The following is a 24,472-nucleotide window of genomic DNA, read 5'->3' as shown; positions in this document are numbered from 1 at the left end:
TGAACTAAAATCTAGCAGACTTCATTCTTTTATCTCTGGGTTCTTCACACTGAACAGCCTCTCCTGGTATCTTGGCCTTGCTCTGTTTGTCCACTGGAGCTTTAATAAATAAATAGAAAGCTGGACAGTGGCAGCGTCGCCTGGCGAGATCTGCTTTATCTGCCAGACGGAAACCGCCTCTGGGAAGGCGCCCGGGCCTGCGCGGGCTTTGCACCGCCTGCGCCCCTGGCCTGCGCCCCGGCCTGCGCCCCGGCCTGCGCGGGCTTCGCACCGCCTGCGCCCCTGGCCTGCGCCCCGGCCTGCACCCCGGCCTGCGCGGGCTTCGCACCGCCTGCGCCCCGGCCTGCGCCCTGGCCTGCGCCCCGGCCTGCGCGGGCTTCGCACCGCCTGCGCCCCCGGCCTGCACCTCGGCCTGCGCCCCGGCCTGCGCGGGCTTTGCACCGCCTGCGCCCCCGGCCTGCACCTCGGCCTGCGCCCCGGCCTGCGCGGGCTTCGCACCGCCTGCGCCCCCGGCCTGCGCGGGCTTCGCACCGCCTGCGCCCCCGGCCTGCACCTCGGCCTGCGCCCCGGCCTGCGCGGGCTTCGCACCGCCTGCGCCCCGGCCTGCGCCCCGGCCTGCGCCCCGGCCTGCGCGGGCTTCGCACCGCCTGCGCCCCGGCCTGCGCCCCGGCCTGCGCAGGCTTTGCACCGCCTGCGCCCCAGCCTGCACCTCGGCCTGCGCCCCGGCCTGCGCGGGCTTCGCACCGCCTGCGCCCCAGCCTGCACCTCGGCCTGCGCCCCGGCCTGCGCGGGCTTCGCACCGCCTGCGCCCCCGGCCTGCACCTCGGCCTGCGCCCCGGCCTGCGCGGGCTTCGCACCGCCTGCGCCCCCGGCCTGCACCTCGGCCTGCGCCCCGGCCTGCGCGGGCTTCGCACCGCCTGCGCCCCCGGCCTGCACCTCGGCCTGCGCCCCGGCCTGCGCAGGCTTTGCACTGCCTGCGCCCCCGGCCTGCACCTCGGCCTGCGCCCCGGCTTGCGCCCCGGCCTTCGCACCGCCCAGCCGCAGGGCACACCGCCCCGGCTGTTTGCGCGCTTCCGCAGGTGTCGAACTTTGCACGCGCTCCCTAGGCGCCGCCAATACCCTCCGCCGGGAGAGGCTCCGCGCTCTTGGGCGTCGCGACACTTGGCAGACGCTCCCTAGCCCCGCTGCCTTCGGGCGCGCGGCGGGGGGGGGGCGGAGCGCTGCGCTGCGCTGCGCTTCTCGGGGCGGCGGCACTTGGCAGACGCTCCCCGGCGTTTCCCCTGCGCGCCGGCGGCGGAAGCGGGAGATGGCGGACGTTCCCTAACGCCGCCGCGCGGGGGGCGGGGCGGGGCGCTCAGGTAAACATCCAAGATGGCGGCGGCGGCGGCGGCGGCCGGAGCGGCAGCGGGGGGGCGGCGGGGCGCGGCGCAGGCCGAGCCGGGCCCGGAGCCCGGGCCGGAGCCCGACGGGATGGGCCTCACCGACCTGCCGGGCGAGCTGCTCGAGCTCATCCTCTGCAGCGACGTGCTGGGCGCCGCCGACATCGGCCGCGTGTCGTGCACCTGCCGCCGCCTGCGCGAGGCGTGCCAGCCGCACGGCAAGGTGTGGCGGGAGCGCTTCCGCCTCAGGTGGGCACCGCCGCGCCGGGGCCGGGGCCGGGGCCGGGGCCGGGGCCGCGCCCGGCCGCAGGGCAGGGCCCCGGGGGGAGGCCCCCTGGGGGGGGGGCAGGGCAGGGCCCCGGGCAGGGCCCCCCCCAGCCCCTCAGCGCCCCTCACCGCGCCCCGGGCCTGGGCCGCGGAAGCCCGGCGGGACCGCTGTGGTGGGGACATAAAGCGTGCCGGTCACCGCTGGCGTGGCCCGCAGCGGCTCCCGGAGCAGCGCTCCGCGCCCGGGCTTTGGCGCGGGCCGGGCAGCAATATTGGTTCCACTAATTGCGGGTTGGCTCCTGAAAATTTAGCCTCGCTCACAGGCGAGGATCATTTTGCCCCCGCCGGTGAAAGAAGGCTGCTGGACAGTTGCGGGTTTTCCAGTTCGCCGAGCTGCGGTTCGGGATAGCTGGCCTGATGCTTCCGCTGATTCAGTGGCTCTGATTTCTGCGGTAAGCGTGAGCTCTTGAGGTGGTTCAGAGCCAGCAGCTGAAATCGAGTGTGGGGGATGCTTAGTACGTGGCTCTGTCCGCCTCTGCCTTTGGTAACAGAACTTTTGGCAGGGGCCTGAGTATTAACCTTTTGGTCCTGGCTGGATTCCATCCTGAGTGATTGCGTTTTATCTCCCTAAAATTTGCAGTATAATTTCAACCTGAGAGATTGTTCTTTTCTCATCCCCAAATAAATGGTTGGAATTGTTGCTACAGCGTGGCTGCCTTTTAGTGGTGGATGGACGGCTAGGGATCCATCAGGAGAAAGGTTACTGTGTAATATGAGGTTATTTGGTTAGTTTTTGACATTATTATGTAACTGCAAGTACAGCGTATTTGTTTCTTCAGCTAGGAATAAAATATCTTCCATGTGTGGATGGATGCAGCTGTATGCATTTTGGTCAGTTGGTAATAAATCTTATATAGTGATTTTTAAAATGTATATATTAGCAGCCTGAAAAGAACCTAAGGGAATTGATGGAGTTGAAAAGAAAATCTGATGTGATGCTCTAGGAAAACTAGTAGTAACTGACAGATGTAACTATCAAAATGTGAAACAATTCCCCCTGTAAATTACCAGAGGCCTCTCCTTTTTTTCAGATTTCATTTCCATACTGCCCACAATATTTCCATCTGTGCTGATTCTTCCTCATGTTTTAAACCAAAATGATCTTTGTGCCTTCAGAGCAGCCATGCGCATTGCTGTGCTGGCCTGTGTTTTATTGCATAGGGCTGCCTTACAGTAGCACATGCAATAGTGATGCTACTTGATTAGGAAAGTTACTGCTAATAATAGCACCCAAACTGTTACTTGAAAATAGGTTTTCAGTTCGCCTACCTTGAAGTACTACTCAGTAAGCTATAAAATCTGTTTTAGCTTTTTTAGCTTAGCTCTAGACTCAGAGAAGCAAGTGCTGCTTTCTTTTATAAGACAGGCTTATTTCTTACCTTAAAAATGAACTGCAAAAGCATTTAGCTATCATGTTTTGATTTCAGAATTCTCTGTTTTCCTCCAGTACATGTTGCCACCGGCACGTGCAATTGAGGGGATTCCATTTTGTGCATCCTTTTAATTAGACCCATAATGTAGTAGGAAGAACCCAGGACAATGAATTCTTGCTCTGTTGGATGACAAGTTAGTTTAAAAGCAATCCATATTCAGAATGTCAAACTTTTTTTAATTATAAAACTCTACATCTCTTTTATGTGGTGTTATGTGATAACTGTGTTTATCTTATGAAGCTTTAGAGGAAATCCCTAAAATGCTTGGGGTATCTAGATACAGAAAGACTCTCAGAATGGACCTTTCAAAGGTTTCCTGTCAGTGCTTGCTGTTGACAGGCAGCTGGAGAGCTTATTTTTAAATAACCAGAAATATTCAGATGAAATTACTTGGCGTTTTGCTTTGATGTTTGAATCAGTCTTTGGATTATAGTTCTAGAGATCCTCTATGATGTTGAAGTGTTAACTAACGTGCCTGTTCTTTTATCTTTTGTTATATAGGTGGCCATCATTACTGAAATACTATAGCCAAACAGATGGTGTTAGCTGGCTTGAAGAATACAAAGCACGGCACAATGCTGGCTTAGAAGCCCAGAGAATTGTAGCTTCATTCTCAAAAAGATTCTTTTCTGAACACGTAAGTAATCTTCTCTATATATTTATGATAGCCTGGTTATTTGCCTTTAGTACTTTTTATTAGTTTGTCTTCCCTTCTCCCATCTTTTCAGCTATCCAGTCAGAAAATTTTTAGTACTTCATTTTGTATGAGAAGGCTAAGACAGCTAGCCAAAATGTAAGCAAAAGTCCAAAATCCTAGGTACAAACTATGTAGAGTCCAAAATGCGCTCTACGTATCACATTCAGCTGTTAATGGGGGTCTCAGAGCCTATTTAAAAGCTCTTTGCTCGTTGCCTCTTGTTCAGACCTGACTGTAGGAACTCAGAAATTTCTGAAGGACTGATAGTTCATCTGTGCATACCACAGCCTATCAGTTTCTCTCACTGTGGACCTTGTGCAAGGGTAGGCTCTTCTGTGAGTTGTCAGAAGTCAAAATAGAACTAAGGCACAGTAATTGTACTGATTTGGAGAGTATTTTATTTAAGTTCTTTATCCACTCACAGTACCAAGATATTTTTGCATTCAGTGTTTTTTTTTTTTTTTTTTAAGTGAAAATTTTATCTTTTATTTTGCATGTGGGACAGCTGTTATTTCTGTTTGCTGAGTTGATGGCTATACTTTTTAGGTAGCTATACAGTTTGGGTCAAGTTGGGACTCAGTGAAATGAGCATAAATGCTGCTGATAATTTTTGCAGAATTAGAAAGTTTAGACTAGAGCCACTAAATGGCTGAGCTGGTGATGGCCACCCCTCTCCAGCTCCTTTATAAATAACATTGTGGTCCAGCAGAGGATTCTCCAAAGGTATAGGAGATGTTGAAATCCTCTATTTGATTCTAAGGAAAGGTTGACACCTAAGTTTTCAACCCTGAAGAGAGAGGCCATGCGACCGGTAGGGTTTTGGGAGATGGGTATGTCTTACCTGTTCTTTTTGAACTGTACTCTATCTGCAGCAATTTGACCGTGGAAAAAATGTATCAGGAAATTAATTGGAAGAAGAGGTTCCTAGATTGCAATCCTGTTGCATCTACTGCAGTCATGTATGCGAACACTATTGAGGGACAATTCAGCAATATCCAAAGCCTAGTAATTAAGACCATCTCCTGTTGGGCTAGAAACCTTAGTTTGGTTCCTTACTTAGAATCAGAGAGGAAGAGACTTCCAACCCAGGTCTGCTAAATCCTAGCTGAATGTCCACTAAGGTACAGACTATAATGGGAATCACTTTGTTTTGAGTACAGATATGTAAGTAGTTGTTTCAAAGAATTCAGTTTGGTCAATGCACTGGAAACTCCTGGTTAGCACATGTCAATAATGCTTAGTCAGAAGAAGTTTTTAATTATAGGTTTGAAGCTGAAACAAAGGCCCTTGTGTGAGAACCCCTGCAACTGCAAGGACCAGAGTATCCCTTTTTGTTCACTTTGAGTTCTAGACCCTGCATAAGGCAGCTTCCCTTTATCTCCTGCTTGCTTGGAGGAGCTATAGAGGCTGTGACCTGTGTATGTTCCTTCATTCCTCTCCAGTAGCAATGTGCTGAACCAGGGAGGGTATAGAGAAGTTCAGCTGACTGCAAGCAAAAGTTGATTCCACCTTAAAATTACTTTCAAATTGAGCCCAGCCTACATAGGACCTTGTACTACTAGACTGGCCCAAGCATCTCTGTGGGACGCTGATTGCTCTCATAGCTAGCTCACATTGTTGGAGGATGCTGCGGGATCTCTCAAAGGATCCTTGTAATAAATCCATAGAATGGAGGCCATTAATACATGGTGAGCTGAATGTTCTGAACATCATAAATATGTCTTCTTTTTAACTTCATGGAAAATTGGCGTTGAGTTTTTTTTTTTTTTAATGGAATTATTATTCAGAAAAGATATCTTGTGCTGTATGTAACTGTCTGGTTTGACAGGTCCCCTGTGATGGATTCAGTGACATTGAGACTCTTGGATGTCCAAGTCATTTTTTTGAGGATGAGCTGATGTGTATCCTTAACATGGAAGGAAGGTAAGAAAATGTGAGAAGGATTTGAAGTGGAAGGGTTTTTTTCATCTAGCAAGTTAAAGGCAAACTCTTCTGTGGTGAATGCCTGACTTCAACTTCTGTGATTTTTGTCATTCTTAGAAACCAATATTCCCAAGCTTACTGAGGCTAGAAGGTATTGCTTTGCGTTTAGGTTCAGAACAGATTTAATGTTCCCAGAAGAAACCATATAAAATTTTATACAAGAAAGAGGTCTTCTAGCTTTATATTGCCCTCTGTTGCTTGCTTGTTTCCTTGCAAGTGCGTGATGTCTCTCAGCATATGTTCCGTGTACCCTCTTCTCTGCAGTAGCCACTATGTTAAGGAATTTCTGGGGGTTTTATTGTTGTTGCTGGTTGTTTTATGTTTTACCTGCATTGGTTTGCTGAAATGATTTACAGCGTGTTCAGAGAGATTTATAGTGGCATAACTGAGGAGTTGGCTTGCTGCAGCAGCACAGGAGGAAAGCAGGAGTCCATCAGTCAGCATTGCCATTGTGAATCCCTGTATCGTGAAGCTACGGCCTTTTTCTCCTGTTGCTTTTCTTAGCTCTAGCAAGTTAGTACAGAATCACAGAATGGTTGAAATTGGAAGGAATCTCTGGAGATCGAGTCCAATGCCCCTGCTCAAGCAGGATCACCTAGAGCATGTTAGACAGGGTTGCATCCAGGCAGGCCTTGAATATCTCCAGAGAAGGAGACTCCACAACCTCTCTGGGCAACCTGTTCCAGTGCTCCGTCACTCTCACAGGGAAGAAATTCCCCCTCACGTTCAGGCAGAACTTCCCGTGGTTCAGTTTGTGCCCGTTGCCTCTTGTCCTGTCACACGGGACAACTGAGAAGAGTTTGTCCCCATCCCCTTGACACCCTCCCTTCAGGGACTTATAGACATGGATAAGATCCCCCCTCAGTCTTCTCTTCCCCAGGCTAAAGAGGCCCATTTCTCGCAGCCGTTCCTCACAGGGCAGATGCTCCAGCCCTCTGATCATCCTCGTAGCCCTATGCTGGACTCTCTGCAGTAGCTCCATGTCTCTCTTGTCCTGGGGAGCCCAGAACTGGATGCAGTACTGGAGATGAGGCCTCCCCAGAGCTGAGTAGAGTGGCAGGATCACTTCCCTCGACCTGCTGGCAACACTCTTCCTAATGTACAATTTTTGTCCCAAAATAGACAAGTGAGTTTAACTGAGCCACTGCAAAATCTGCAGTTCCATAAGTTATTCAGATGGGTGTAATGCCAGGCTGGTAAACAAAACTTGTGGTTCCTCTCTGCCTAGGTGTTCTTACTGCCATAGTTAACTCTGAGCAATATGAGTCATTGGTTCATTTGAAGGTTTTTTCTGTTGGTAGCATATAAACCAGACTGCTTTCACTGTGATATGAAGCAGCAATAGATTACTCTTAATGGAGTCTAATAGCCTTGATTAAAGGGGCTGTTAGCAGAGCTTGAAAGGACATCAACTGGAATGACAATCATCTCATTTTTGCTTTTTTCACATCCATTTTGTGAATTCTCTATTTAAACTGGGATTAAACATCTCTCATTTGACAACTGGTTAAAAAGCTTTTGAGCCTTTGCACTAGCCAAATGCCTCCTCATAAAGCAGAATTGATGCTAATTACACCCTGATTAGGCTGTAGTCATTGCCATTCAGGAGCATTAGGCTAAATCATTTCCCTGGAAGATATCCGAATAAAGCAGTTGTCCCTATTGAGCATCCCAAATTATAGGAAGAGTATAAAGTGTTATGAGGTTTGATTGTTCTCCTGTTCAGCAGGATGGAAAAGACTGATCTGACCTGCAATCTGGAGCAAAGGAAGGGCAAGCAAGGGAAGAGGCACGTCTCTGAAGAAGTAAATTGGACTTGTTTTAAAGCCGTAGCAATAGTGGTGCCCAGGAATCAGTATAATTCTCCTCTGCTTTCTGGGTCCAGGGCTTTGTATAGGACCATTCCTAACTATTTGATGTAAAAGTGTTTTGTGAGGGATCGGGTAACCTGATACAAAGAGCCAAGGATTGTCTAGATTTAAACGCCTCTAAGTTGGTCTGTCGTATTTCAGGTGGTATCTTCAAATGTTACTTGGATAGTAATCAGCTCTCTTCTGTTTTTTCTTGGGTGCTCTGCCTTTGCCTGTTAGTTAGAAACTGAAAGGGCTTTACTATATCAACTGTAAGGGTTTGAATTGCATGACCTACACGCCAACTGTTGATCTCTTCATGACTTTCCAGAATGTGACAGAGGATTTTTGCTCTGGGGATTTTTTCTTCTGAATACCATTGGGCCTATATTCATGTGCTTCATTGATTTCTTTAACTGTGAGAGGATATTTTAAGACTATGTTCTGAAGGGATCCAGAGCCAGGCAGAGGATAATGTTTTATGAATAAAACATGGGATTTTGATCAGATATTCCCGAGCTAGTTTAATCAGGATCTGTGTCTCCTGCGAGACTGTATCTTCTCAAAATGTATTAGTCGTGGGATGAAGATCAGAGATGATAGGAGCAGTATTTTGTAGAAATCTTAAGGTATGTTTATTTTGACATTGAGTTTGCTCTTAACGTTTGCCTCTCTGGTGATAGTGGTGTTGTCAGTCTTGTTTAGAAAAACAGTAGTCTAAATTGTGAACTTGTATTGGCTGGAAAAGTTAAACCAAATGTTCACCCTTAAAGTGCTTGCTTAGGACAATACTTTTTGTATTTAAATATGCAGGAAAGGTCTCACCTGGAAGTACTACGCAAAGAAAATTCTGTATTTCCTACGACAACAAAATATATTAAAAAATCTGAAGGAGTATCTTCAACGCCCTACTGATCAGCAGTCATTTTTGGAGGGTAAGTGTTTTTCTGGAAGTAACCCCAAGAAGAACACTTAATGACAGCTTTCCATCACTGTTGTTTTACTTGGAGAGAGGCTTTCTTGCTTGTATTTCAACTAGCCTTTGGAGAGAGTGAATCAGAACTAGATTTAGATTTTTGGTGTAACAGATATCTTCAAAAACTTACAATAAGTGCTTAGAGTTGCATCAGAATATCAGGATTCCATTAGCTTTTGTCAGTGCTGTGTGCTTGAATAGTTTTGTGTGGACAGGTGAGAGCAGTAATGGAAAAAATGTTAAAACATTTCTGTCTGCATCTTGAGCAATGTACCAGCAGTTTTTCAGCATCCTAATTAGCTGACATTGCAGAAGCATTGCAGCAGTGGCCCATGGACAAGTGTGTCCTATCAGAACAACCGGTCTGATTTCTAGCCAGCTCCCTACCATCTTTTCCCAAGAGCTTTTCAGGTGTGTGTAAGAAGGAGGCTGCAGAGAGGGTGAGTTTTGGCAGCTCAAAGCCTAGGTGCTTTGACTTTCTCTTGAGAGCTCTCTGACCACTGTCCCGTTGTAACTGTGCACTGTAGAGTGGGGTAACGGAGAGCTGTTCAGTCACATTGTGGGAATGCAAATGCATGCTGCTGCAAAGAAAGAAAAGGCATTTCTGCAATTCTTGCCCCCAGTCTAGTGGATTTTTCTCTGCTTCAGGCTTGCTGTGGAGAAGGCAGTATTCTGAATGTGTTGAAATCTGCCATTGTCTGTAGAACTTGATAGATACACACATATAGCTAGATAGATATCTAAATATCTCAAAAAGGCCATGGGAAAGTCTCTAACACCAAAGCTGGTTCTTGTAGGTCCCCTTTGAGAAGGGACTGTACCGGAGCAAGAAGGGAAAGCCAAAGGTGGCCTTTTTTGGAAATATGCAGGATGGTTCATTATGTAGGTTATCATGTGAGCCCTAAATATGTGCGTTTATCTGCTGTGCAGGTGCTATTGAGCACCAAGAGATACACCTGTGTGAAATTTCACCTGGTTAGCATGGGGGCTCTAGGGAAAAAGATGTGGCTTGGGGCCCTGCTGATACCCACCTGGCATGGTGGCCCTAATGAAGCACTTTAGGGAGCTGGAAGAGGCGTGATCTGTACAAAATTCTTGCAGGTGATTATAGTTGATTCCAAAGGTTGTACAGTATGGAGACTTTGGAAAGAGCAGTGGTGACAAGACAGCAAGGAGAAGATTCTGAGAAAATTCTTTGTTACTCTGTTCTGTTATAGTGGTCTCTGAAATGAAGATGGAGAGCCAGGCACGGAAGAGAAAGATGAACATAGCAGACGAGGGAACAGTGAGCAAGAATAATAGTGATTAAGGGTGTGGCAGAAAGAAATGAGAGCTGAAGGAGAGACAAGGCTGAGATTATCTGAGGCTCTGAATTAGAAACATTACAAGTTGGGAAGATGCCCGGAGATGCAGAGTGGCAGGAGATTTGGCTGGTTAAACCTGATCTAACACAACTAACCTGGCTGGTGTGCAACTCTATTGCTTTCCCCTTCAAGATGGCAGAGAGGGGAATACTGAGTTTGTGAGAATAACAGGAGGTTACGTGTGTTACATCTGAAATCTTGAGGCTAAACTTACGCTTTCCAAAGTGAAATTGTTGCATTTTAATTGGCAGTTATCGTGTTGGCTTGTTGTTTGCTTTTATGTATTGGGTGTATCACATTATATACAAACCAAAAAGGAAAGCTCCTGTGTTCTGCAGCACCTGCCTGTTCTATGTCATAGAGCTGCATTTTAGGGTAGACAAAAGCTTAACAAAGAAAGAACTGAAGTCCTATTTCTTATGTAGTTTGTTTTTTCCAGGTGCTGTTTTAATTGACCAGTACTGTAACCCTCTATCAGACATCTGCTTAAAAAGTGTCCAGGCACAGGTCGATGATATCGCAGATAAAGTGCGCAAAGTCCTGCGGACAAAAAATCCAAGGCATCCCAGCTTGGCTTCCAAGGCAGGTACTGTACAGAAACGTGCTTTACTGCGGAACATTTTTGCAGGGCTCTGGATACAGACAGATAAGGTGAAATAACTGTTGAATTACTGCAGTATAAATAGATGTTGTTCCTAATCCTCTTGCAGGTGTCAGAATGCATTTGCTTAACTAACAGCAGGTAACAGCTATTTGTTCAACCACAGAAACTCAGTAGATCAGGATTGTCTGTTCATCTCCTTGATGTTGTCTAGGCAAAAGTGTTGGGGGGAGGGGAGAAAGAGGTACTCATTTGCCCCTGAAGTCTTAAGCAGTCCTGATATGTAGCTGGAGAAGGCAGGGCTGTGGGGACAGCCTCTTCTTTTTTTCAAGTCTTAGAAAGTTAGCAGCAGTAGAGGTGGTGTGTGCTTTAAGATCTCCGAAGGTCAGGCAACCTCTTGCTCCTTGATTTGCAAAAGCATTCTCTAATGTTTGCTCTCCTTCAAGGAGAGCATGGCCACTTGTCTGGGATGGCCAGCCTGGGACTCTTCAGCAGTGAAAATGGTCCTCCTGTGACCAGATGGTGTCACACATCCAGCTGTGGTGCTGTTGCTGGCACGGGATGGTTTGGTTCGGCTCTCTAGCCATGGGAGGAAGCAAGGCAGCACTGTTGCGCACCTGAACTGCAGGGTCATCTCCTGAGCCAGGCTGCATTGCGGGTGGAGTAGTAGGGCTCTGTGCTGCCACGGTCGCCTTGAACCAGTGTCTGTTGACCATCTGAACTGAGATATTTCTCTTGTGTTCTCAGTCCACGTGAATTATGATATGAGGCTTATTTTATCTGGAAGGTTAAAATACACTTGTTTTCTCAGTCTTTGTTGCTGTGTGTGTCCTTTTTTAAGGAGAGGTCTTGATTCCAGAAGTGGAGCTTCAGCGGCAGGTACTTGATGCTATGAATTGTGTCCTATATGAGCAGCTAAAATACAAAGGAAATGAGTTGGATTACTATAACTCTCTGAATTCATACATTCACCAGGTACGTATGTGTTAGGCAAACACTAGAAGGCTGCAGGGCTTGAGACATTTGATTGGTGGTAGTGTTTTTTTGTCCAGATGTAGTCAGGCAAATAGTTTTCTCTCAAAAGAATAATTTTCTGTAAACTCAGTGAAATGATGTCATCTTTTAATGTATGTTCTGTCAAGTCTGTATTTTCATGTTCTGTATTTTTGAAATCAAAGCTTGCTTTTTTTGAGTTTTGTTGTTTTTAATGTCTCACACATTTTTTTTTTCCCCACCCCAGGTTTTGATTCGCAGGACGGGTATTCCAATCAGTTTGTCTGTGCTTTATTTAACAATTGCCAGGCAGCTGGGAGTCAAACTTGAACCAGTCAACTTCCCTAGTCATTTTCTGCTGCGATGGTGTCAAGGGAAAGAAGGGTAAGTGATCTGCTAAATTTCAGAAGTTTGTGTCCACCCTAATAAAAGCCAGAAATCATTTACGCTCCATAGCTCTACCAGAATGTTTAATTATTTTCCATCTGTAATTATAAGCTAGGCTGAGAAAAAGATCAAACCTCTAAAGAAGTTCTCCCAGAACTCGGCTCTGCTGTTAATGAACTGTAACAGGTTTTGCATGTGAAATAACAGTAATCATATGGCAATGTTTCTCCTATTTAATAAAATTATGAACAACTGAAAAGAAAAAAAGGTGCTGATTTCACTTAACCTTTTATACAGAACATTTGCTAAAGGTCATTGCTGTTGTACTGTGCACTCATTTAATCCTCTAAGTCAGTGCAGGAAGTCTCTGACCTGGTCTTGGTTAATTTAGAGATCTATGTTTTGTTAAAGACATCAACAGTCTAATTCAGAGCAATGATTCTGTCTATATCTACCCCTTTTGGGGCTGTACCTCAGATGCCAGAGGCATGGATTTTGTTGTGCTTCCCAACACATCTTTGTAATATGATGTAGCAATAGATATAGCAAACCAGAAAAAAGTGAAGAACAGGCATGATGGAATGAGAAAGTCTATTTAATTGCTCCATCTTTTCCCACATCTCTTTATCTGAAGAAGGCAGGAGGAGAGGGAAGGTAGCAGGTAATCTTACATTAGGAGGGAGCTCTGAGTGACGCTTGTTTTAAACACAAGCTAGGAAGCCCTTAGAGGAGAGCAGAAATGGATAATTCTGCTTTACTGAGAGACCCGTCATCACAGTGTAGTTTCCTTGATATTTTGTTAGAAGTACAGATATCTTTGACTACGCCTACATTGATGCTTTTGGAAAGGGGAAGCAGTTGACGGTAAAGGAGTGCGAGTATCTTATCGGCCACCATGTGACAGAAGAGTTCTATGGAGTGGTGACTTCAAAGGAGGTCTTGCAGCGTATGGTGGGAAATCTCTTAAACCTTGGAAAGCGGTGAGTTGTAGCTGAGGAGCACCTGACCTGTAAAGTCAGTGAAAGAGAACCCCAAATATACAGTCTGCATACACAATACTGCTACTTAACAGTATTTGAGTGCTTTAATAACTTATCAGTCATGCCAGGTAGTCTCTTGAACTATGAACATTGTGTGGCAGTGTTCAGTTGCTGTTAATCACCTGCAGCAGTATTGTGGGGGAGCAAGAATATTTTGTGAAACCAGCTTCATTCAAGAAAATGAGCAGTTTGCTTTTTCTATATGAGAAGTTGATAAGAACTGTAAAGGACTGTCTACTGTTCCCTTGAATGCAGAGACCTTCATTATGATCGAGTAGACAACTCGTGCTTAGATGAACAATTTCAAAGGGACTGTTGTTGTTTGTTGAAAATCTTTTTTTTTATTTTCAAATGCACCTCTTAATCATTTTTTAAAGTAGTAGTAGGCAGAAATCACAGAGTAAAAGAATTACTTTAGCTGTAATTAAGCAAGGGGAACAAAAGCAAAGTTTAAAAGGAAGTGAACATAAGGCTTGGAGAGAGAAATCTCTGAATAGGGTTATCTGACCAAGTAGCACATTGGAGAAGTGGGAGGGCAGAGTCTGGCTAGCAACTGTGGAGCATTTTTCCTTCTGAGCAAGCCAGTGGAGGTGATGAGCAACAATCAGCCCTGGAGTCACTCCTATTGAATGAGCATACTGTGAAGCATCATTTTTAGTGGCTATCTCTATATGCTGGAGTAGTAGGGATAGGAGTTGGAGAGCTAGCCTTACAAATGAGTTTCTTTTTTGCTGGCAGAGAAAGCACTGATCAGTCTTATCAACTCTTGAGAGACTCGTTGGATCTGTACCTGGCCATGTATCCGGACAATGTGCAGCATCTAATGCTCCAGGCTAGGTTATACTTCCACCTGGGAATCTGGCCAGAAAAGGTACCTCGACACTCGGTCATATGTTTTCTGAGAGGCTAAACGCTATTAACACTAGTTATTGATTTTTGGACTACATCAGTTTGCATTCTAGTCTGCCACAAGTTGTTTCTGTAATAAACGCAATTGAATGAGTTACCACACTTCAGAGAATCGATTTCTGCTATGTGAAGCAGGGAAAGAGGATGATTCTTTCCTGCTTGCACTAGGGGAGACTTGAGAAAAGCCTCAAGTCTGAGTCATAAGTTACGATTTACTGCCTGAGTCTGACAGTTTATCTTGAAACCAATACTGTGGATTCAAACTGAAGCTGTAAGACGCAAGAGCGTTCTATGTGGTTTACGCCTAGCTTATGGTGGTGGCAGAACTCTTACTGGGCTTGTGCAAAAAGAGTGATAACCTTATCGTAAAATTTACAAGAAATTATCTTTTACAAGCAGAACCAAAGCTGTTCTCAGAAGCCTTAGCCACATGATCAGTGATTGTTGTGGGGAAAAAAAAACAACTTACAAAAAAAAAACCACAAGGACAGGGGTATTAATATCGCCTTCAGCCTTGAAACTTTAGTCCTACTATCTTGTGAAAGTGACAGAGAAGGAACACACCTAAAAGTTGTCTGGATCATTTGAGCCTTTCACTAAACTTGAGGAAAGCACAAGGAGGAAATGTATAACTCAAAGCAAGCGTCATTTCTGTAGTGCTTTACTACAGCACAGGGATGTTTCAAAGTCAAAACTTCCTGTGCTGCTTCAGCAAAGCTCATGCGTGTGTGCAATGTCTCTGCCAAATCAAAATGTTAGGTTTGGGACAGGGGGAAGAAATATTGTTTAGAATCCAGGCCAGATATGCAAGAGAGCAAAGCTTTTCCCGCTAAATCAACTGAAGAATGGAATTGCTGTAGAAGCTACCTGCCTTTTGAAGAAGTTAGGTGCTAAGCTTGCTGCCAAGAGAAAGAAATTGCAAGTTTTAGAGTCCACAAAAAAATAGCAGCCCAAGCTAAGAAATTGTTTGTGGAAACTCACTGAGCTGAAATGGCAGAAATACTTGAATACAGGGCAGATAAGTGGAACACTGAAAGATCGTCCCCTTTACAGCACTCAGCAATGTAAAGCACTGGTGCTTTACATATTTGCAATTTGCAGACCATCAGGATAAATAATACACCCCATGGCAGAGTTTTGTATTGTGGTTTCTCTGCACCAGATTGCCAGACGCAATTAAAACGTGTAATTTCTTAGTTACACGTGATAGCTAGGCATTTCAGTATTGCATCCTCATTTGTAGCTGCTCCTTCTGGGCCGTTAGACGGAATTGTAGTTAGCAAGAGAATGTTGCATGTTCAACAGAGCAGAATCCCCCAGCGCTAACAGCAGTCTGCCGGATTTGTAGAAATTGGTGCAAAATATTAGGGGCTGAGCAGAGCTATCTAGCTTCCCCTTTCTATGGAGTTCTTGGTTTTAGCATTCTTTTCAAGGTGCTAAGGTGCCAGCTAGCTAAATTGAAGTGGCCAAGGATCCTGAACTGCTTCCTCTTCTCATACCTGATTATCTGTCTGTTCTTCCAAGTCTGTTTTCATGAACTCTTGGTTGATGTTCGTGCCAAACAGCCTCACATCCGTATTTCTCTTTGCTTTTGCTACTGCTTAAAATGCTGAAAGCAGCCAAAGCCTCCAGCATGTGAGGTGATATATCAAGGTGACAGTCCTCTTCCCAGGGGCTGAGCTGTGTCAGATCTCCAGTTCTGGTGCTGAGGCAGCACTTGAGGTATTTGACACTGGGACAGATGTATCTACCTTTACCTAAACTATTTAGCCAACAGTTTTGGTAAGATGCAGAGAGGTAAAAAAGTAAAACTTGTACTGCCAGCCTCTAACAGACTTTACAGCAGCTCTCATGCCCTGATGCTCTGACATTGTGCCAGAAGGTGTTGGTAGCCTGGTATTCTGGATCTACAGGTTTTGTTATTTTGAGAATACTTTAAAAGTCGGTATTCTTGAGACACTTTGAGACAAGCAAGAGACAGAGAACCTTCTCTTTATTTCACAGTACAGCTAACTTATTTTGCACTTCCCTCTCCTTTTGCTGCCCTCTTCTTTGTCTGCCACCCTCCTCGAGAAATGTTGAGGGAATATTTTTAAACTGAAATGTTTGGTTTTAGGTACAGCAGAATCATCTGGAGTTGTTCATGGCAGCAATTTGGGAGACTAGCAATAGCATTCTTTTAACATCTTTTGAACCTTGAAATGGTTTCCTTGATGCCCTGTAGTTGTAGTGTGTGATGTGATTAACTTGTATGGCTTCAGTTTTGGGGAGTTATTTTGCTCAAAGGTGACCTTCCTGGGAAGTAGGGAGCTTTACAAATAGGAAAAGAGAGAAGTGTCTGCAGTTTCTTGATGCTAAGCAAGTGTAAAGAGCTCCTTGGGACTGTGTAGCTAGAGCAGAGATCTTCAGTCCTGTGTGGAGAGCTCATCTGTGGCAGACGTCTAGGCCTGGGCACTTAAACCCAGCTAACTTGACACGTATATCTGTACCTGCTTGTAAGTGGTGAACTGCTGCAGGGACTTGTTCTAAATCTGTCTTCCTGTTTTGGTTGCTGAAGGTTCTGGACATCTTGCAGCATATTCAGGCTTTGGACCCATCCCAACATGGGGCTGTTGGATACTTAGTTCAACATACTCTGGAACACATTGAACGCCGGAAGGAGGAGGTGGGCCCTGAGGTGAAGCACCGATCAGATGAGAAGCACAAAGAAGTCTGCTTTTCTATTGGGCTGATTATGAAACACAAGAGGTGAGCTCTTCCAAACCTTCCCTGTGTTAGCAGGCTTGCACTGTAACAAACGAGAAGTGTTCGTTCTCACACTAATGAAACATGGTTTTCATCTGCCAAGGAGATATCTGGAAAAAAAACAAAAAGCCAGGCACATGCATCTGTGTTGCATATCACTTAGAAAAATGGGAGCGGATCTCTGTCTCTTGAGAGATCAAGCATATTCACTGCTGTTTGCTTGCGGAGAGGTTTGTGAGGTGACTCATCTGAACCATCATGTATCACATAAGTAGAACTTCCACAGCACAAAGCTCTCAAAAAAGCATCCATAATCAGTTAATGAACTGCTGTGGTTTTTAGAGGAATGGTGAACAGAAGTGACTTAGTAAGATGTGGTAAGGCTCCTAAGGTAGCTTATGAATCTTTCCCTGTGGTATTACTACCACCTTCTTTCCCCCATTGCACAGAGCTTTTGTGTTCCTGTCTGTACTACTCTGCCGGAATGACATGCCAGCACTGCATTACCTTGGCCTCTACTCTGACTCAGCAAGACATCTGGAGCACATTTTAGGTCCTCAGCAGTGACAGTTATGATACTTCACAATTAATCACTTAAATATTTTGTAAATAATGCTGGCTTTTTCTGGGAGTTCAATATTGGGATTACTGTGTCTTTGTGACAGGAACAAAAGTAACTGTAAAACACATTAGAATGGTTGTTCCCTCCCTGTTTCCTGTTCTCCCAGTTGCTGATATTCTAGTCTCAGATTTGGTTTCCTTTTGTCTTCAGCTGTTTATTCTGTCTATTTACCCAGTTATCCTTGTTATTTCACCTGCCCCCAAAGCATACAGACAGATGCCTGCACTTCTCTTGTATCGGTTTTTCTCTTTTCCTTCATCTGAGGATAGGGAGGCTTTTAGCCTGTTTGTGCTGTATGACCCTTGAGGAAAAGAGGTGGCTCTGATATTTTCATGGTCTTTGAGGTGTGATCTTTTTCATTAGATATGGCTATAACTGCGTGATCTATGGCTGGGATCCTGCCTGCATGATGGGGCACGAATGGATCAGAAATATGAACGTCCACAGCCTTCCACACGGCCCTCACCAGCCTTTCTACAACGTGCTGGTGGAAGATGGCTCTTGCAGATACGCTGCTCAAGGTGAGCAAAGGAGACTCCCGTGTATATTGTCTGTTCAGAAGGCATGGATTTGCTCTGCAGTGGCAAGTATTTGAATTGTGCTAGCGAAAAGAGATGTGCGCTGAAAGAAATGCTTAAATGATTAGCTCTTTTAAGAATGAAGCATAAATTGTAATTTAAGACTGAGGCAGAAAGTAAAATGGTCTTGAATTCGTGGCCTGTTTTGTTTGCTCTGGAGGAGATAATTAGTGCTAGGAAGGGAAGGCAAGGACTGCTTTGATGTAATCTCCTCTTACTGTAGAAATACATGGCTTATGCCGTAAAAAATAGTCATGTCCAAAGCATGATTGCTGCTTTTTTTTTAAAGGAGCTGATTCCACTTTTCCTGAAATCTTTGGCACTCACTCTGTGAAACTATAGTTGTCCTTTGGGTGGAACCTCAGAATAAGATCTAATGAGAGTGTGTGCTGACTTTGTCAGGGCACGGTTCTGAGCAGTTTTTGGCATAAGACTGTGAATGTGCCAAGATCCCAGAGAACATGGGCAGCATGGCTTTTAATGCCACCTCTAATAAGAGTGGGACAAAAATAAATATCGCAAATGCCAAGAGATGCAGAAGTCTCTATTGACCATTCTTAATGCAAGATACTGTTTAAAAACAAACAAATGAAAAAAACACCAACACCAAAAAACCCAACGTCTTGTCTGCTGGTCTAGTGTGAGGTTAGGACATAAGAAATAGCCAGCTCAAGTTCAAAAAAATAGGTTAACTGTAACTCTGTCCATTGTAAGCAGAGTGTTTTTTATTTCATGTTTGTTCTCTGTGAAAGAGGCATGACATCTAGCTGGCAGGGCAGCTGCACAGCTTGACCATACTCTTCTGTTTACAAGCTTCTGCATTTTCTCTTAGGAAATGCAGAACAAAATGTGATTCAGTTCCCTCGCTAGAGGGTGCTCCTTAACACATTGTCATCCGGCTTGAGAGCAAGAGGTGGCTTTACAGGAGGGTCCACTCCTATCTTTGAAAGTGTAAAGTGTGCCTTTTTTTTCTTAAGACTTACCGTGTATTCAGTAGTCTAAAAATGTAGTGCGAGGTCCCAGAATATGTGCAGCTCAGCCTTATTGCTCATATTAGGCGGTTTTTAGCTTCTCAGTCTTAAAAAAACAAAAACTTTGTGCAACGGATTGTTATTAAATGTGCACTGTAGTGAAAATTAATGGAATAACTGGCAACAAGTGCTTCTGGGGCTGAATCATCTGTTCTTATTTCTTCCTGCTCTCTCTTCCCCCCCCTTCCCCAATTCTTATAAGTGAGTGTAATGCTGGCTGATTCCAGAGCACAGCATATTTTAGTCAAGCTGTAGGTTGGCACTGTCATCTCTGTGGCTTCCATGAGTTTTGATATTTCTTGGAAAAAATTAGGGGTTTGTCCTTGCTTATTGAAACCTCCCTGCCTCTTAAGAAAGTGTGTGTGTGTATATATAAAATTCATATATATATATATATATATATATATATAAATATACACACAAAATATACGTGTTTTTTATTGGAAGAATCTTAAACAAATCTATATGCAGAGTTTTATTTAACCAGCTCAGAAGTAACACCAAGCTTATTATAGGCTTGCTTGATTTTTTGAATCCTTCCTGTAAATTTGTATGTTGAGCTGTAGCTAATACCAAACTCTCCACATAGAGCAGGTGTTTTGGAATCTCGCCTGTTCTCTCTTGCCTTTCCTTTGTTTGTGTTGGCACAGGCCAAATACCTGAGGTTCAAAAACTGGTAGTCAGTTTTTTTCTGATACTCTTTGCTTAGTGATGAACCTCCCTTGTCTCAATCTCTTCCCCCCCCACACACCTGCTTTCTGTTGAGTCACTGTGTTTGTCACTTTGTACTCTGCTCAACCATGTTTCAGTAAAGTTTAGCAGATCATAAATCACTTTTCACAGTTGTGCAGCACAAGAAAATGGTACTTTGCAAGGCCATAGGACTGCAACAGCCTGCTGAGGTATGAAGTCTTCGTGCTTTTGGATGCGCACACTGACATGTGGTAGTTGCTACCAAAGTGCAACTTGCTCAGAAGTGCCTGTATGGACTTGAATGCATTCTCTGTATGGTGACCTCAAAATGTTTCAGATTAATTATTCTTGAATTATATTCTCTGTGTTCCATCTCGTCCCCACACCTGCCTTGTAGATAAGTCAGACTTTGAGTTAGGCAGATTTCTGTGTTTACCTGTGTACCTGGCAGTGCACTGGAAAAAATGACATCAGTCTGGGACTGCTGCAAAGCACCTGTACTTGCATTTTTACTCCTGGGCTGCCTCTTGATCACACTGCTTTAAGCAAATAATGAGGGAGCAAACGGACCATTGGCTTGGGTCACCTTTGTGTTGTAGTGCTAATGTTTATAAGTGGTGCTTAACAGTTGTGTTCAATCGAGTTAAGTTGGTACCTTTTTGTATGGAGGAGAAAGTGGAGTACTCTGGGAAAGAATCAACATGCTGGGTTTAGGGACTTTTTTTACTGTGGGAAGTTTGTTTTTAGAGAAGTTAATTTTGCTGTGTGAGACATGGCTGAAATCCATGCTGATGACTCAGAGGGACAAGGCACTATATTACGCTTCTCCACCAGGACAATTTTATGTAGTTTGCCTCACCTTTGAGCGTTTGAGAAGGGTCTCTGCTTGGGATTGGTCTCCTGTAGGACTTAGGAGATCGGAGCTCAATGCTACAGCTTTTTCCAGCTGTCTGTGACAGGAGCATCAGGCTGCATCCTCTTGAGACCCTGTTGCCTCTCTGGTCTACTTAGTGTCCTGCACAAAAAATGAAGACCTATGGTCTGCAGACTGAGAGCAGGTCAGGTCCTGCTGTAGTCTAATGTCAGGCAGGAATGTGCTCTCCATCGTAAAATAATTTTCATGTCGCTCATAAATGGTGCGAGCATCCATTAGGAACTGGAGATGAGGCTTTGTAAGCAATCGTACTGGCGTACTGTGAGCTTGTTTTCCTGGACTGGGGTTTGTTTTGTTTAACAGTCAAGAGAAGTATTTCTGGAGCTCTGAGACATAAAGACTTAAGAAGCACAGGATTTATTTTCTTGCAGCAAGGCATTTCATGTAGTGATAACTGATACTTCTCTTGCCTGACAGAGAACCTGGAACATAACTCTGAGCCTCGGGAGATCCCTCACCCTGACATCGGCCGTTATTTTTCAGAGTTTACTGGCAATCACTACCTACCAAATACCGAGCTAGAAATTCGGTACCCAGAGGATTTGGAGCTGACATGTGCCACAGTTCAGAAGATCTACAGTTCAAGCAAGGCGTGAGTGAAAAAGACATTGCGAGGACAGAAGCAGCTGAAGCGTAGCTTTATCCTCTTCACGAGAATTGCCCAGAAGGCAAGTTTGGCGACAATCCTTTGGCTTAATGCATTGAGAACTGCATTGCACTTTGTAACCGGTGCTATAGCATCTTTCCATTGCCTTTGTGCCCATACTGGCCCAAAGGCACAAGGACATATTGGTAGTTGAGGCCAGGCGTAAGGATCTTGCAGGGATGGTCATGCTAGGAAGCACGTTATCCTTTAAGAAGGATTTGCACATACTTTTGTTGTGTGAATGTCTTGCCTAGACTGTCGACACAGTGAGATCCCTACTGTGGAATAAGGAAGAACCCTTTCTTCCAGAAAAGGAAGTTGCTTGTCCTTGCAATGTTGTTTTTTTTTTTTTTTTTTTTCCTTCTCCCTTATGTGTATCTCATGCTGGTGGTCGTTTTAAAATCTCTTACATTTCACTGTCTTCTCCAGTCTGAATTTTTGCTCAGATTTTGCTTCACCTCCATAGTCTGATTATTACCATTCCGATTCTGAACATCCTTATGGGCTCTGGCATGTGCCCCAGCAACAAAAACAGAAACAGCAAGGCTCTTCGATTGGCAAGTGTGATGGTAACTCTGAAATCCAGTTGACCAACTCACGGATGGTACAAACTCGTCATCAGAAGATGAGATCGTAGCTCTTTCCTGTGTCTGCTAAATGATCCCAGCCCGTGTTCTTACCCTTGTTTTTTGGTCTGTTCATAATGTGTGTTTGTGTGAGGTGGGAGCTGCAGCACAGCTGTGAATGCTCACAGGACATCTCTGAATCGCATTGCAGTGTTTTGTGGAAGCTTTGAGGTCAATGCTGATGTGACTGTTTGACCTGTGGGGAGCTTCTAGTCACTGTAGTCTCTGATCTATTGGTATTCATTACACTGGGATCATGACTGTGCAAGGAAACTGGCCAGCCTTGGAATCAGCCAAACCAGGTGTGAAAAAGATGCTCATGCCTGCAGCTTGAGGCCTTCTTCCTTTTTGCCAAAAGAGAATGGACTCCTGTGGAGGGTGAGGAGGGTTGACATACTCCTGTACCCAAAGGGAAGTGCTTTAGCAGCCCAAGGCACATGAAGACCAGCAAAACAGAGAGTTTTTTTCTAAGTCCAGGCAGGATGGGGTGCGCAGACTGATTCCATGCACATATAGCATAGCTTTGTGGCTCGTGAAGCAAGTCCTGTAGGCCAGCTGCAGCTAGTGTCTTCTCATTATGCAGCTGCAACACAGTAGTTAGGTCAGAGGTGAGAACTAGGTGTTATGCCCTGTAGTGTTAGATGGATGCTCTTAGTTCTTTATAACACTTCAAGTATTGCCATGCAAAGTCACACACCCTTCTTTTGAGAGAGCACTTGACCTGCATGCCATCCTTTTTGAAATACTGAGCCCTAGTTAAATAAGAGAAATAAATACTGAAAGCCCAGAGCTTTTCCCTGTGGAGCAGAGGTGGTCTGCAGGAATCTTGGTGCTTTAGAAAGAATAGTCCTGCGTAGTTAATGCTGAGAAATGGTGAAGATGGTTGTACTCCATGTAGCATCTTTTAAGAAGCGTAGACTGAAGTGAGCTTAGGAGGGGGTGGAGGGGAAGCTTAGATTTTTTTCCACAGAGGTAGAGTTGGTCCAGGTGAAAGCAGGGTAGGAGAACATTTGGCAAAATCTCAACCAGAACCCATCCCCCTTTTATCAAGGATTGCAGCAGACTCTTCAAGCAGATTCCAAGAGATTCCTAATTAGGAGGTAAGGTATGGAATGAGTCTGCTGGAACACATGCCCGAAGCTGAGAGTAGGCACAGAGGAGCAGAGCTTGGACCCCTCTGCTCCCCATCTCAGCTTTGATGACCCTCACTATATGACAACAAATACGCCAGTGAGTTTCCTGAGGCTTTATGCTCCCCTCTGCCAAAGGGGCAGTCTGTTGACATCTTGAGCACGTGAGGAGGTTTACCACATATAAAGGGTCCTCAGCACAAGGTGCTATCTGAATGCCAGGTAGAACTGTGCCATAGAGTAGCCATGGGAGTTGACACAAAGCTGGCCAAAGCTTCTCCAAAAACTGGTGCTTGACAAATATTTAATCCATTTAAAAATCTGCTGTGTGCTTTATAAGATGATGGGAGTCCCAGAGCAGCCCACAGAGCCCATTATGCCCATCTTGCCAAGGGCACTCTTTTTCTAGTCTTTTAGAAAGAGTCCGTGCTGGAGGAAGCACGGGAACCGCTCCTGACCGCACTTCACATGTGCTTCCCCCACCCACAGACTCAACGGTTTCCGGTTTTGCACGAGGTGTAACAGTCAGCGCAAGGAGAGTGTTATCATGTAATAGTGGGTAGACATACGAGTGAGTTAAGCTCACAGGCAGCCCAGTTAGCCTGACAACTAATACCTCTCATCTGTTCTGCAAACACTGTGTAGTCAGAGAATCTCTGATGGCAGGCAGACCTGTCTGAGCACACCACACTAGGGGAAAAAAAAACACAGCCAAGTGTCAGCTGGCAGTGATGAAAGAAGGGTTTCATATAGCACCACCAAGGGTGGCTCTGCTGTGCAGATGCTGAAAAATGTCGGTGCATGATTGTGTAGGTTTTCATGTTGTCCAGGTGCACTGACGTGTCCTTGTATGCACCCAGTTTGGAAGAGGCTGAAGGCATTTCAGTGTTCACTGCACAACATCAGCAGCACAGGGTCCAAGTCAGTTTTGGGCCTTCAGACACAGCCAAAGGCAAAAGTACGTAGGTAAAAGCTAACCCTTCTTGTTCCTGTGGGGTGAAGTAGGCCAGCCGCCTCGTTCTGCGTTTCTGTTGCTGACTTTGGGATAGGCTACGTTGCACGCTGTGAGTCTGTGTGCAGTTTTGGTCTTACTGAGGAGCAATTCCCACGTAAGTATTTGCAGCTGTGGGAGGCGTCAACCAAGCATCCAAACTAGCCAGAGAAAACGAACACAAGGATACCTCCCCATCCCTGTTTGAGCAGCCTCTTAAAATGCACAGTTCTGGCAGACTGAGCATTGGAGGTCCAGCACAGCCAAGAAACATGTCTTTGGGCTGACAGGTCACACAGTAGGTGTTTGCCTGTGCATCGGGAGGCTCCTCCATTTGTCTCTTCTGTCCATCTCTCCTCCTGGCAGCGCAAGTGCTTTTGCAGCAGCCTCACTAACATCATGGTTTACTCAAGAAGACAGCATTGGATCCCAAAAGTTCTTTGTGAGTAATGTCTGGGTCAGCAAGAATGTGCATATGCTAGAGATATATATATATATGTATGTATGTATGTATACGCATATACATCATGATTTGTC

At 45.3% G+C, this 24,472-nt stretch overlaps 1 protein-coding gene across 3 annotated transcripts; it reads left to right on the top strand.

Annotated features, from left to right (window-relative positions):
- Positions 1–1,423: 1,423 nt before the first annotated feature.
- Positions 1,424–24,472, top strand: FBXO21 (F-box protein 21). 3 transcript variants are annotated; one of them, XM_062590260.1, is made up of 12 exons: positions 1,424–1,628; positions 3,641–3,776; positions 5,665–5,759; positions 8,483–8,604; positions 10,449–10,595; positions 11,452–11,585; positions 11,851–11,987; positions 12,794–12,970; positions 13,769–13,901; positions 16,497–16,687; positions 17,670–17,827; positions 21,026–24,472. In XM_062590260.1, exons 1-12 carry the CDS (start codon positions 1,471–1,473, stop codon positions 21,136–21,138), a joined length of 1,701 nt encoding a protein of 566 aa, XP_062446244.1. In that variant the 5' UTR covers positions 1,424–1,470; the 3' UTR covers positions 21,139–24,472. The 3 variants fall into 3 exon arrangements, with proteins under 3 accessions (XP_062446244.1, XP_062446243.1, XP_062446245.1); XM_062590259.1 differs by having other exon boundaries at positions 20,960–24,472; XM_062590261.1 differs by lacking the exons at positions 1,424–1,628; positions 3,641–3,776 and adding an exon at positions 5,461–5,524 and having other exon boundaries at positions 20,960–24,472.

Source organism: Rhea pennata, chromosome 17 (assembly GCF_028389875.1).
Source record: "Rhea pennata isolate bPtePen1 chromosome 17, bPtePen1.pri, whole genome shotgun sequence".
Classification (NCBI taxonomy): domain Eukaryota; kingdom Metazoa; phylum Chordata; class Aves; order Rheiformes; family Rheidae; genus Rhea; species Rhea pennata.
Note: the sequence above shows the minus strand (reverse complement) of the source record. Positions and strands in the feature narration are given on the sequence as shown.